At 43.5% G+C, this 14,278-nt stretch overlaps 1 protein-coding gene across 1 annotated transcript; it reads left to right on the top strand.

The window, feature by feature from the left end:
* Positions 1 to 735: 735 nt before the first annotated feature.
* Positions 736 to 14,131, top strand: RPE65 (retinoid isomerohydrolase RPE65). Its single transcript, XM_079982042.1, has 14 exons — positions 736 to 883; positions 1,619 to 1,701; positions 2,804 to 2,954; positions 3,646 to 3,753; positions 3,851 to 3,992; positions 8,361 to 8,508; positions 8,994 to 9,075; positions 10,039 to 10,171; positions 10,297 to 10,436; positions 11,121 to 11,250; positions 12,194 to 12,308; positions 12,569 to 12,663; positions 13,347 to 13,458; positions 13,718 to 14,131. The coding sequence occupies exons 1-14, from the start codon at positions 873 to 875 to the stop codon at positions 13,867 to 13,869; spliced, it is 1,602 nt and encodes a 533-aa protein (XP_079838168.1). The 5' UTR covers positions 736 to 872; the 3' UTR covers positions 13,870 to 14,131.
* Positions 14,132 to 14,278: the final 147 nt, after the last annotated feature.

Raw genomic sequence — 14,278 nt, 5'->3', positions numbered from 1 at the left:
CCAAAATTGAGAAAAGGAAACAAGGAGTTGAAACCAATGTTCATCACATAGAACTAAGAATTTCAGTGGGTCGACTCTGAGTAAAAGTTATATGGCTACAGTCCACGCATGACCTTCTAATGCACTTTCAGAGGCCGCACATTGCTTGCTCTGATGCTAAAAACTGAACAGATAACTGACAAAGGTGTTTGTGCTGTTGTCCAAATACAGATGCAGTGTTTTTAATAAAACTTTTTTTTTTTAATTTGGGAGGAGGCAGAGATTCCTCTTTTAAAATAGAACTTTACAAAATTGTTTTGGTGTATAATGAAGTGTAACCTACACAGCTGTGATTGGATTTAAGGACAGGTTAAATACAGATGCCATTGGCAGCTGCTGCAATCTTCTGCTTCTCGTGTCCATCAGAGACTCTCTGTTACATAAAATGGGGCGTCTGGCAGCCTATGTAGTCCAGTCTCCTGGAGCCAGCAGTGTGCTGCGGGCCAGTTCCTCCAAGCTGGAGGTTTGGGTAATGGGGCAAAGGTTTTGTGCCAAGCAGCGAGCACGTTACAGGCTGTGTGACTATAGTCCACTTTCTTTCCCCTTGTTGTTTCATTGTAATCCACTTACTTCTGCATGGGGATTTAGGTCTCTGGAAAACATTCAAAGGCCTCTCTTGAGCAGCGGGGTGAAATCTCATAAAGCTTCGGGAGGATTTGAGTGGTGAAAGATGCTTCTGTTCCCCAGGGCCCAGCTGATTGGCTCATATGTTTCCATAAAGCTGTTGCTCCCGTCAGTGAGACCTAACCTTCATATAAATACCCAGCACACATCTCCGACTGCCATACTCTGCATTTGGCTCAGGGAAGTCCAAATCCTTTCCTGGGGAGAAAATGGCCAGCCAGTAAGTACCTTCCCTGGGCTTTGCTTTGCATAGAGTTTAAATGTCAACCCAGTAAAGTGTGATAATGTCACTAGATTCTTGCAGCTAGCAAATTTATCAGAAGCAAAGAGTCAGTCTTCACATGCTGCTGCTGCTGCTGCTGCTGCTGCTGCTGCCTATGGGGCATGCATGATATTCTAACAAGAATCCACAAATTATTGTGGCAGGGCAGTAGTAAACAGTAGTAAAGCTGGACTCCACATTTTGTGATTTTTATTGTTAAAGCTTAATCCATTGCAAGCATGGTTCTTCGAATTGTGACCAACATGTGTTGGGAGGGTATTGGAATAGGAGAGTTCACCCTGTGATGAGAGCAGGTTCACAGAGTTTCTGGAACATGATGCCTGGCACTTGTGAGTAATCTGTGCCTTCAGTCCATGTTCAATGTGATTTGGTCATGGGGAAGCTTGCATTTGGCTGGAGGAATGCTGTGCTGATTCCACTTTCTGGAAATATATTCAGCACTCTCACTTGGCCACAACCTGTTCTACAAAGTGAATATCGCCACATTTCTCTAAAAACACTACCAATTTTATCGGGGGGGGGGTGTGGCACAATCATACATTTCATCTCAAGTTACCTTGCCTCCTATCTATACTGGTCAAAACAATTCTTGTCGAATGTATAGCTCTGTTCTAACCTTCATCCAATAGTTGGAAGGACTTTCTCACCCTTTGTTTTCTTAACACCCTTCAGAGTTGAACATCCAGCAGGTGGATACAAGAAGCTCTTTGAGACCGTGGAGGAACTCTCCTCACCAATAACTGCTAATGTCACGGGTATGTGGATTTCTAATGCTTTCTTTCCAGATTGCCCCAGTGTGCTATTTTCCTTCATGAGCAAACCTTTGGGGGGGAGGGCGGAGAGATACAGAGGGAGAGTTGAAGAAACCTTGGGTGTTCTTCGTTGTAATACTAATTTATTTAATTAAAGTCAAATATTGCATTTCCATAGCCTCATGCTGAAAATCCACAAATTGAAATTGTTGACCTAATCGTCACAAGCCCTGAAATCCTGCTGCATACCTGGACTAATTAAATGCCATTCAAGTTAACCTGACAATCCTAGAACATCACAATAGAAATTCAATACTGTAACAAAGCAACAAATCTCTGGACATGCCCTTCTTTCAAACGCCTTCCACGAAACAAAACTTTGCTCTCCCCACTCTCTGGCCTTTGTACAGTGAGGCTTTCTTCAGTGCAGAAGTAGACTTCTAAGTTTGGTAAACATCTTCTAAACAGAACATCAATTTTTTTTTTTTGCTGGATGACAAATGTATTTATTTAGCCCTATTCTTGGGGTTCATGTAATGTAAGTGAAATAATAGCTAGAATCTGTAGTACCTTGGAGAAGCTCTGTGATGTTCCTCCCCAGAGTCGTTATGGTCCCTGAGGCAGAAAACCCAAATTTGCTATCCCTTCCCAATCATTGCCCAGTCAGAGGGGAAAATATGTTTATCCAAGCAACTGACAATTTACTGCTTTTAAATGGTTTCCAAAAATCAGCTGCTGCCTTACAATCTGTCTGTGTTGGCTTGGCACAGTGTGAGTGTATGTTGGGTGGGACCAGGCCTCATGTTGTCCTTCACTTGCAGCAGCATCTGGGAAGGCAGCCTGTGGGGCAGAAGATGAGGTGGGAAATTACCACCCTCATGTTTTCCAACCTTAGTCTTCTTTTCTCAGCGGCCACCATTGTCAATTTGATTCTGTGAGGGATGACCAGCCCTGAGGAGCTAGGCCTTCCCTCAACCCTCACAAATATATTGATACAGAGAATAAGGGAAGACTTGAGACCGCTTAGCAGCCTGATTTCTTAGTCAAACACGGGCCCTTTTATTTCTTAAATATGTGACGGCGCTTTTTGCTATCATTGCAATAGGCAGGATTCCAGTCTGGCTCAGAGGCAGTTTACTCAGATGCGGGCCGGGTTTATTTGAAGTTGGCTCAGAACCATTTTATCATTTGTTTGATGGCCAAGCACTTCTTCACAAGTTTGACTTCAAGGAGGGGCATGTCACTTATCACAGGAGGTAAGCATCTCCATTTTTACTACTCGGCCTTCCCCACCGATAGCAAGCCCAAGGCTTGTCCAAATCAAACTGACTTTTAAAAACATTCTGTTCCAGAGCTAATAATGCATTTTGGCTATATTTTATGTTCTATGAAATGGGGATTGGCGATCTGCCTCCCAGGCTTTCTGAACAATAATGTTAAGGATTGCATAGCATGGTGAACATTGAAATGTCAGGGGTTAATAATATCCAGAATTCGGGCAACAAGGGCGCTCAGGGTTGGCTTACTCCATCCTGCACATAGCTCCCCACCTCCACCCCAGCCTTTTCTAGAACCTGTTCCATGCCTCTTTTACTTCCATCCTTATTCACACATTGCTGGTAACAGCACAGGGACTCCACTCTGGTGGCTACTCCTTTGTCACTTCTTGACAATGTCTGTAACTTCCATCCATATAGTTAGGGTCGTTTGAGCAGATATGTGACATACCACTTAGGGCCCATTCTACAGTTACTCTCAGCAACCCAGCAACTGCATCACCTTCCCATGCATCTCCAGAAATCCAAAATGCTATGACAAGAGCTGATTCTCATGCCAATGCCATCCCCCCTGGAACATGTGACAGGCAGCATGGGAAGCGCACTCGTCCTAGGTGACCTGAGGATTCCAACATACCAGACCAAAACCACCTTTCTTCCTTCTCTATAGGTTTATCCGGACCGATGCCTATGTAAGGGCAATGACCGAGAAAAGAGTCGTGATTACAGAATTTGGCACTTATGCTTACCCAGATCCATGCAAGAATATATTTTCCAGGTGACAAAACAAAGGCATATTGTAGGGGATGAAGCCGTGTTCTTTTTTCCCCAACCAGAAGAAATAAACTAGTGTCCTTGTTGGTTCTGTTTGGCAGGTTTTTTTCATACTTCCAAGGTGTGGAGGTCACCGACAATGCCCTGGTGAATGTGTACCCTGTGGGTGAAGATTTTTATGCCTGTACCGAGACAAACTTCATAACAAAAATTAACCCAGAGAATCTGGAAACAATTAAAAAGGTAAAAAAAAAAAAAAAAGATACATATGGATGGATGGATGGATAGATGATAGATAGATAGATATAGATAGATAGATAGATAGATAGATAATAGATAGATAGATAGATGATGGATAGAAGGCAGAGCTTGAGGAGAAATGCAAAAAGGAAAAGGAAAAAATGCTTTTGGTGACGCAGTCTGCACCTGCAACACAATGCCTGATTAGAGAACTGTCTGGCTGTATATGAAGTCTGTGGCAGAGTTCCTACATGCCAGACCTCTCTTCCCATTAGAATCTAGTCCAGATATTGGAATACTTCAATAAATATTTTGCAAAGTCTGTGCTCTCAGAATGCACTAGTAAATAAACAAGGGCATTTTTGGTATTTATGCCAGAGCCAAATGACATTCCAATGACATTCTGCTGGTTACTACCACTTGTGGGGCATTCATAACTGGATTTATGACATCGTAAAGTGGCCGTGTTAGCTTTATAGATGTCGTGCTTCAGCAAGAGCTATAAAGAGACCAGTAGTTTTACAGAATTTGCTATAAATATATCACAGCTGGTACGAGCAGGCAGACCTTCTTATAGGTGGTACCAGAGGACAGGACAATGCCATCATTAAGAGATTAGAGTCGGGTTGTTTTTCATTGCAAGAGATAGTTTTTGTGCATGAAAAAACTGCATAAATAGTTATGGCTTAGCAGCAGCGTGTTTATCAAAATTAGCTGCAAGGACATGTTGCAATGTCAATGTGAAACATACATTTATGGCAAAATAACATTGCATCATAACTTCGTATATTTCCAAGTATGTAGAACTTTTTTCTACAGTGATTGCCTCTGTTTAGGAAATTCTGTGGGGCTGAAATCTAGCAGAAGGTGTCCTCCAGCTGGAGGAAGGGGAAACTTTTTCAGGTGAATACTCAACCTTTTCAGGGAACTGTGCAGAGAGGAATTGGCGGGGGCTGGGGAAGAACAGTCTTTTTCCCCTTCCTGTAGCAGGGATGTCCTGTGAGTGGAACTCTGCTTATAGGAACTCTGGATCCAGCCCAATGTGTGTAGGGGCTACTACAGTATTCAAAATCATTCTGTGAATAATCAAGGACTCAAGACACAGGCAGAAAGTGGATTTGGAGGAGACATCTTACCTTCTCATCTTATTTGCAGTTGGTACAAGCCTTGACTTTCCAACAGGCCCATCCAGTCCCAGTTGAAGGGGGATTATATTACCAAGTCAGGGGAACTGGACAATATCAAACCTCTTTTAAAATGTCATGTTCCTTGTTTATCAGTTTGAATTCCCCCCCCCCGGCAAATGGTTTGTTTCTTTTTAGTTTTTAGTTTCTTTTTAGTCTAAATAATAATAATAATAATAATAATAATAATAATAATAATAATTTATTATTTATACCCCGCCCATCTGGCTGGGCCTCCCCAGCCACTCTGGGCAGCTTCCATAGAAAGCAAAATACAATAAAATATCACACGTTAAAAACTTCCCTGAACAGGGCTGCCTTAAGATGTCTTCTGAATGTCAGGTAGTTGTTTATCGCTTTGACATCTGCTGGAAGGGCGTTCCACAGGGCGGGCGCCACTACCGAGAAGGCCCTCTGCCTGGTTCCCTGTAGCTTTACTTCTCGCAATGAGGGAACCGCCAGAAGGCCCTCGGCGCTAGACCTCAGCGTCCGGGCAGAATGATGGGGGTGGAGACGCTCCTTCAGGTATACTGGATTGAGGCCGTTTAGGGCTTTAAAGGTCAGCACCAACACTTTGAATTGTGCTCGGAAACGTACTGGGAGCCAATGTAGGTCTTTCAAGACCGGTGTTATATGGTCTCGGCGGCCGCCCCCAGTCACCAGTCTAGCTGCCGCATTCTGGATTAGTTGTAGTTTCCGAGTCACCTTCAAAGGTAGCCCCACGTAGAGTGCATTGCAGTAGTCCAAGCGGGAGATAACCAGAGCATGCACCACTCCGGCAAGACAGTCCGCAGGCAGATAGGGTCTCAGCCTACGTACCAGATGGAGCTGGTAAACAGCTGCCCTGGACACAGATTTGACCTGTGCCTCCATGGACAGCTGTGAGTCCAAAATGACTCCCAGGCTGCGCACCTGGTCCTTCAGGGGCACAGTTACCCCATTCAGGACCAGGGAATCCTCCACACCTGCCCGCCTCCTGTCCCCCAAAAACAGCACTTCTGTCTTGTCAGGATTCAACCTCAATCTGTTAGCCGCCATCCATCCTCCAACCGCCTCCAGACACTCACACAGGACCTTCACCGCCTTCACTGGTTCTGATTTAAAAGAGAGGTAGAGCTGGGTATCATCCGCATACTGATGAACACCCAGCCCAAACCTCCTGATGATCTCTCCCAGCGGCTGCATGTAAATGTTGAAAAGCATGGGGGAGAGGACAGAACCCTGAGGCACCCCACAAGTGAGAGCCCAGGGGTCTGAACACTCATCCCTCACCACCACTTTCTGAACACGGCCCAGGAGGAAGGAGCGGAACCACTGTATGACAGTGCCCCTAGCTCCCAGCCCCTCAAGACGGTCCAGAAGGATGTTATGGTCGATGGTATCAAACGCCGCTGAGAGATCCAGCAGAACTAGGAAACAGCTCCCACCTTTGTCCCTAGCCCGCCGAAGATCATCAACCAGTGCGACCAAGGCAGTTTCAGTCCCATGATGAGGCCTGAATCCCGACTGGAAGGGATCCAAATGGTCCGCTTCTTCCAGGCGTGCCTGGAGTTGTTCGGCCACCGCTCGCTCAATCACCTTGCCCAAGAATGGAAGATTTGAAACTGGGCGATAGTTGGCCATCGTGGCCGCATCTAAAGATGGTTTTTTAAGAAGCGGTTTAATAACCGCCTCTTTCAGCGGGTCTGGGAAGGTTCCCTCACGGAGGGAAGCATTCACCACCCCACGAAGCCCATCGCCCAGTCCTTCCCGGCTAGCTTTCATAAGCCAGGATGGGCAAGGATCCAAGAGACAGGTGGTTGGCTTCACTCGTCCAAGCAGCCTGTCCACATCCTCGGAGGTAACAGATTGGAATTGATCCCACTCAACTTGACTAGACAGAACTCTAGCACTCTCCCGCCCCGGCCCTGCTCCCACGATGGAGTCTACTTCTTCCCGAATCTGAGCGATTTTATCTGCAAAAAACTTTGCAAAATCATTGCAGGAGAACATGTGGCCCGTACTGGGCCCCGATGTTGCAGGTGGTTACACTAAATTGTGAACCACCTGAAAAAGTCTCCTGCTGCTGTTTTCTGCAGATGCAATAGAGGCGGTGAAGAAATTCTTCTTCACCATCGCTATCGCCACTTGGTAGGCTCGACGTTGAGCTCTAACCTGTGTCCGGTCAGATTCGGAATGAGTTATCCGCCACCGGCGCTCTAGCCATCTCAACGATTGTTTCATTGCCCTCAGATCCGTGGAAAACCACGGGGCTGTCCGGGCTTCATGCAATCGGAAGTCATCATAATAATAATATTATTATTTATACCCCACCCATTTCGCTGGGTTTCCCCAGCCACTCTGGGCAGCTCACAGCATATATCAGAACATACTAAAACAACAAACATTAAAAAGTTCTTGATACAGTGCTGCCTTCAGATTTCTTCTAAAAGTTAGTTGTTTATTTCCTTGACATCTGATGGGAGGGCGTCCACAGGGCGGGCACCACTACCAAAAAGTCCCTCTGCCTGGTTCCCTGCAACCTCACTTCTCGCAGTGAGGAAACCGCCAGAAGGCCCTCAGCACTGGACCTCCGTGTCCAGGCTGAACAATGGGGGTGGAGATGCTCCTTCAGGTATACAGGACCGAGGGCGTTTAGGGCTTTAAAGGTCAGCACCAACACTTTGAATTGTGCTCGGAAACGCACTGGAAGCCAATGAAGATCCTTTAGGACCGGTGTTATATGGTCCCACAGCCACTCCGAGTCACCAGTCTAGGTGCCGCATTCTGGCTTAGTTGTAGTTTCCAGGTCACCTTCGAAGGTAGCCCCACGTAGAGCACATTGCAGTAGTCCAAGTGGGAGATAATGAGAGCATGCGCCACTCTAGTGAGACAGTCTGCAGGCAGGTAGAGTCTCAGCCACAAGGTACCAGGTGGAGCTGGTAGACAGCTGCCCTGGACACAGAATTGACCTGTGCCTCCATGGACAGCTGTCTACCATGATGACTCCCAGGCTGTGCACCTGGTCCTTCAGGGGCACAGTTACACAATTCAGGACCAGGGAGTCCCCTACACCTGCCCGCCCCGTCCCCCCAAAACAGTACTTCTGTCTTGTCAGGATTCAACCTCAATCTGTTAGCCGCCATCCCTCTGTCAAACCCAGATGAATATATGGACCAACAAGGCATCTTTCTATTATGCTCTCCAGGTGGATATCAGCAAATATGTTTCTGTCAATGGAGTAACAGCACACCCCCACGTTGAGAATGATGGAACCGTTTACAATATGGGCAACTGCTTTGGAAAGAATTTTTCCCTTGCCTACAACGTTGTACGGATACCTCCCCTGCAAGCAGGTTTGTTCACTTCCAAAAAACATCTGCGTACTTAGAATATGACTGCATTGTTCCTTTTCCATTAAGAGTAAAATCTATCCGCTACACATAGTGCAATACTTCTCGCTTTTCCTATGATTTCTGTCGCTTTTCCTTCTCTTACACAGTAGCTAAAGTGTCAGAAGCTCTGTGTATTTTGCAAAAAAAAAGCATCAAAAGAGGTTTTTGTAATAACGAGCTCATTTTCAGAGAAGCAGTGCTTGTGTTTGAAGACAGAATGATTGAGTTGTAACTAAGTTCTACTCAAGAGTTTAAACTAATGGACCTAAGTTAGGTCTGTCCATTAGTTTCAGTGGGTCTACTCCCGAGTATGATTAATGCTGGATACCCTTTGTTTTTTCATCTACTGCACCGGTTTTCTTATTCTTGTATGGAATTCTCATTCATTGGCTTGCACAAGATCAGCAGGTGAATTGTGTCTTTATATATATATATATTCTTTTTAGATAAGAAAGATCCAATGACCAAATGCGAGGTGATTGTTCAGTTTCCTTGCAGTGACAGGTTCAAGCCATCTTATGTGCACAGGTAAATTCCACCCTCTAATATAAGCCAACAATATAAACATGATGACTTCAGCTAATATAAAAGGGCAATATTGTTAGCACCCATCTCTCTCTCAAGAGACAATGGAGTGCACCTCTGGGAGTGAAGTCAAACGGTTGAAGAATCACAGCGCCTACTATGACTGCAGAGACTGGTAACGCATAACTGCTGTCTCCTGCATTGTTTTTGCTGCATTAGCAGCACCGAAGAGACCTCTCTGGGGCGCGAGCCTGGGCAGTGTGTATGGAAGTCCTGGGCTGCCCAGATGACAAGACCCCCCTCCCAGCTTCACTGATGTAGTCCAAAGGAAAGCAGAGCAATACGTTTGGCAGCAGGAGTTGCCAGGAGGCGTACAGGGTGCCATCCAACTGTCTTAGGGACTCAACTCTGGATTTGTGTAGGGTTTACTTCCCTGAACATATCTCACAAGATAATGGAGGTTTAGGATCAGAGTTTTCCTTTTCTTAAATGGGCTCCCTTCCCAGGTTGACGAGCCCCATCTGCCTCATTTCCCTCTATAGCACATGTAGCATGGAAAGCATTGCTAAAGAGATAATGTGATCAAGTAAAGAGAATAGCATCTTCAAATGTTTGTACTGCCTAACTTACATATTAGGTATTTTCTGGAAGTGCAAATAAGCACATGGAGAGGGTTGGTATTCAGGTAGATACTCCTCATTTTGATGTTCTAAAAGCTTTTAATGATGTCCCTGACCAATATATCATTCATATAATCAATCCAAATTTGAAAGCACACATTTCTAACAACAAATTGTTTGCCCCATATGTCAAAGCCCTTGTCTATTATTGACAGATAAGATTGAATTACGGTAAATTAGCAATTAAAAACGGGAAGAAACAGCATGCAGCTGAATATTGCACACTTTCATGTATGCAAAATGCTGCGTCACCTGAAATAAAACCCACAACTATATTTCTGAACAGCTTTGGAATGACTCCAAATTACATCGTATTTGTGGAAACACCAGTGAAAATCAACTTGCTCAAGTTTCTTTCTTCCTGGAGTCTTTGGGGTGCCAACTACATGGATTGTTTTGAGTCAAATGAAAAAATGGGGGTAAGTGATGCTGCTCTGCAATTTACATGCCCCAGGGCCTAAAAGTATATTATCTAAGGGCACAAAGCAGTAGATGCTATTTTATGGGTTCGCACAGTTCAAGTGTGATTTATTTTATTTTTCAGGTATGGATGCATGTAGCTGATAGGAAAAAAAAGAAGTACCTCAACATCAAATTCAGGACTTCACCTTTTAACCTTTTTCATCACATCAACACCTATGAAGATCACGGTTTTCTGGTTGTGGATTTATGCACATGGAAGGGGTGGGTATTGACAAGAAGGTTGCTTTCAGGTGATTCTCCAAACCGCAGTTTGGAGGATGAGGAATATTCCCTTTGCTCGCATGCTTCCTCCTCTTTGGTGCATGTGTCTTACCAAGTTTATTTGTGGTTTAATCAAACCATAGCTTCCTGCAACACTCAAATAATGCAGCAAACTATCATTCAGAGGTTTAGAGGGTCACCTGAATATAGCCTGAGCATTGTATAGCACTCAAAAGAGCTCTGAAGAAATCCAAGCAGCATGTGTCAAATACCGAAGGATTTTGACAGTTTTCTTTTTTAAGAGTGATAAAATATGCATGCTGGAATATATCCTAATACTTGGGAGTAATTTTACAGAGACAAAGGGATCAGCTGAATAATCGAACACTTTAAGCCCAAGTCTTACTGATTTTCTGGATCCTGTTTCTAGATCTTTAGGGTTGCATGCTCAATTCTGCTATTTTTTTTTTTTAATGCCACCTACTTTGAAAGACTGGTTGTGCACTATATTTTATTATGCAGCAATTACTGTATAATTTTTTTGTCAAACAAATTTTGTGGGCCAGGACTCTTCAGGAAATTTAATCCATCTCTTACTTCTAGGGTGTCACAACAAAACTATGTTAGATGTCATTAACTGCTTGCTTTCAACATTTGAATGCTGATACTTTTATCCTCCTACAGGTTTGAGTTCGTTTACAATTACTTATATTTAGCCAATTTACGGGAGAACTGGGAAGAAGTGAAGAAAAATGCCCAGAAAGCTCCTCAACCTGAAGTTCGTCGATACGTCCTTCCCCTAAATATTGAGAAGGTACCTGCAATAGTGAAATAGAGTTCTAGCCTCCCTGGGGAAAGCATTCCACAAGTGGGGGCCACTATATAAAATGCCTGTTCTCTTGTTTCCGCCCTCCTAGCCTCTCATTGTGGCAGAGGCAGTTTTAGGGTAGCATAACCAGTGTGTTTACATTACCGGCAGTCCCATTTACACAGGGGTTAGGTTCCAAGGCACTGCACGCATCTGTGAAATCATGTATAATTGAAACCCACTGAAAAAGAATGCGAACACCCCATTCTGCCCCCACCCTGTCCCCATTCTGCCCTTTTAGTGACGTCTTTATGAAGTTTCCTGGTCACTTCCAGGTTCAGCACAATGCACGTTTACATGGTTGCACACATATTGAACACAAATGGGGAGCTGCATGTACAGTGGTGCCCCGCAAGACGAACGCCTCGCAAGACGGAAAACCCGCTAGACGAAAGGGTTTTCCGTTTTGGAGGCGCTTCACTAAACGAATTTCTCTATGGGGTTGCTTCGCAAGACGAAAAAATCTTGCGAGTTCCCGCGGGTTTTTTCCGCTTCCCCCCCCCTTTCCTAAGCCGCTAAGCCGCTTATCAGCTGTTCCACTGATAAGCCGCCTCTCAGCTGATCGCTAAAAGCCGCTAGACCGCTAATAGCGCTAATCCGCTAAGCCGTCAATGGACTTGCTTCGCAAGACGAAGAAACCGCTAGACGAAGAGAATCGCGGAACGGATTAATTTCGTCTTGTGAGGCACCACTGTATATGAGAAAGCACTACAGAACAGTGCCTGTTATTATTGTGTGAATCAAACTTGCTCCTACCTGCAAACATTTGTCCGAAGTTGGTTTTTGTAGCACTGTTAGTACTGTTGGAAAATGGAGCATGTCCTGTAAGAAAGCATAAAAATGTTCCCTCCTCACTACTTTTTTCATTAGCTTCCCTTTTTTATCCTAGGCTGACACTGGCAAAAACTTAATCACATTGCCTAATACAACAGCTACTGCAGTTCTGCACAGTGATGAAACCATCTGGCTGGAGCCAGAAGTTATTTTTTCAGGGCCCCGTCAAGGTAAGATCATCCTCAACCAGAATAACAAAGACAGCCTAGTAAATCTCCTCCTCCCTCCCAATCTATTTTCCTTTTGTGTTGTATCTTTTTTCAGTTGTAAAACCGACAGCAGGAATTGTAGTTTTTCGTTTTTTAAGTGATCTGTAAGCCACCCTCTGAGCATTTTTTGGCCGAAGGGCAGGATAAAAATGCTTTAAATAAATAAATGACTAAAAATGACTCACTAATTCCTGTAAATGTTCTTGTGTTTTGTTTTATAGCTTTTGAGTTTCCACAAATAAACTATGCAAAGTATTCTGGGAAACCGTACACATATGCATATGGACTTGGATTGAATCACTTTGTTCCAGACAGGGTAAGTATTATGTGCTAAGATGGGTGCAAATTAAGATTCCTTAGTATGGTCAGGGCCAGCATTGATAGGAATGTGCAAGACAACAGAGTTTAGCGCAATTTTAACACTATCTTCAAGAGACTCTTAATATTAACATCAAGCCCAATCAAAAAGTCATCTGGTTTCACTCAAACCTGAAATATATTTAAAGTGATTCTCAGCCCAGCATTTAAAAGGTGTTCATAGTACTAAATGTATTCTTTCGCTCTTTATAAACACAGACACATAATCCATAAATACAGACATTAATTTATGAACACTGTATTTCAACATCTAGCCAAATATCTGTCTATTCTTGTGCACTGGGCTAAATCCATTCTTCACAAAATTTCTGTTCTCCTTTTACACCTCATGATAAAACATAGTCATGTTAGAAAAAGTCTGTCATCTATTGGGCTAAGATTTAATTTTCAACACAGCTTTGGATATGGTAAAGTGACCATCACTTTGTCATATTTTCATATTTTTGTGATAACATCCCATCCCATATTCTAATAGCAAGCGCATTGTGTAAAAATAATTTATGTCTTAATTTGTGGTGATTTTGCAATATCTAGAGAGTTGGTCAGTGTTTGACTAACAACTCTTTATATAAAAGGGAGAAGTTAACTTCAGTATCATCCCCCACCCTTATCTCTTTCTAGCTTTGCAAGATGAATATCAAAACAAGAGAGACATGGGTATGGCAAGAACCAGATGCCTATCCCTCTGAACCAATCTTTGTTTCACACCCAGATGCCCTGGAAGAGGATGATGGTAATGTTATTTCTTTATTCAAGTCTATGCACATCTTTTCTCCAGTGAGTTAGGAAGGCTTTCTCTGAATGCCAGCCGTCTTACACAATAATTGCAAGAAAAGAAACCTTGTACACAAATATTCACTGATAGAATAATGGAAAACTTGTTCAGATTTTGGTTTAATGGTCATTGCAGTTTTCTTGGATGATATAGTGGAGATTTGTTGAAGTATCTGGTGCTGCTTCAGCTAGGTAACTCCTATTTATTTTTGGTTCAGGTGTTGTCCTGAGCATTGTCATTAGTCCTGGAAGTGGACCAAAGCCTGGGTACCTTTTGATCTTGAGTGCAAAGGACATGAGTGAAGTCGCCAGGGCAGAAGTGGACATAAACATCCCAGTTACTTTTCATGGACTCTTCAAACGACCATGATGGTTGCACCTTCACTAGACCTATTATTAAAGCCTGACATTTAGCATAACGGATGCAGCTACAAACTGTACTTAAAAAACTACACCCTTCCAACTACCTGCCTCGAGGACCTGTAGAAGTATTTTAACATTTCAAAGAACTGCACACTGACAGAATTCAAGAATACTTTTATGATCCTCATGTACTGTAGAGAAACAAATGGTATATGAAACTGTCAGCATTTGGTATTTTTCATTCAACAAATAAATTTAACTGAAAAGAAGCATTGTCAATTGCAAAATAGTCTTTCATGAGTCGGTAGCCTGACACACAAACTTTGAAAGCAAATGGATGATTGTGTACCTACATCCTTTACCCATGTGGGGGTAAAGAGACTCAAGTCAATTTCACACACACACACAACTTAATT

Source organism: Podarcis cretensis, assembly GCF_951804945.1.
Source record: "Podarcis cretensis genome assembly, chromosome: 6".
Lineage (NCBI taxonomy): Eukaryota > Metazoa > Chordata > Lepidosauria > Squamata > Lacertidae > Podarcis > Podarcis cretensis.
This window is presented reverse-complemented; position numbering and strand designations above follow the sequence as displayed.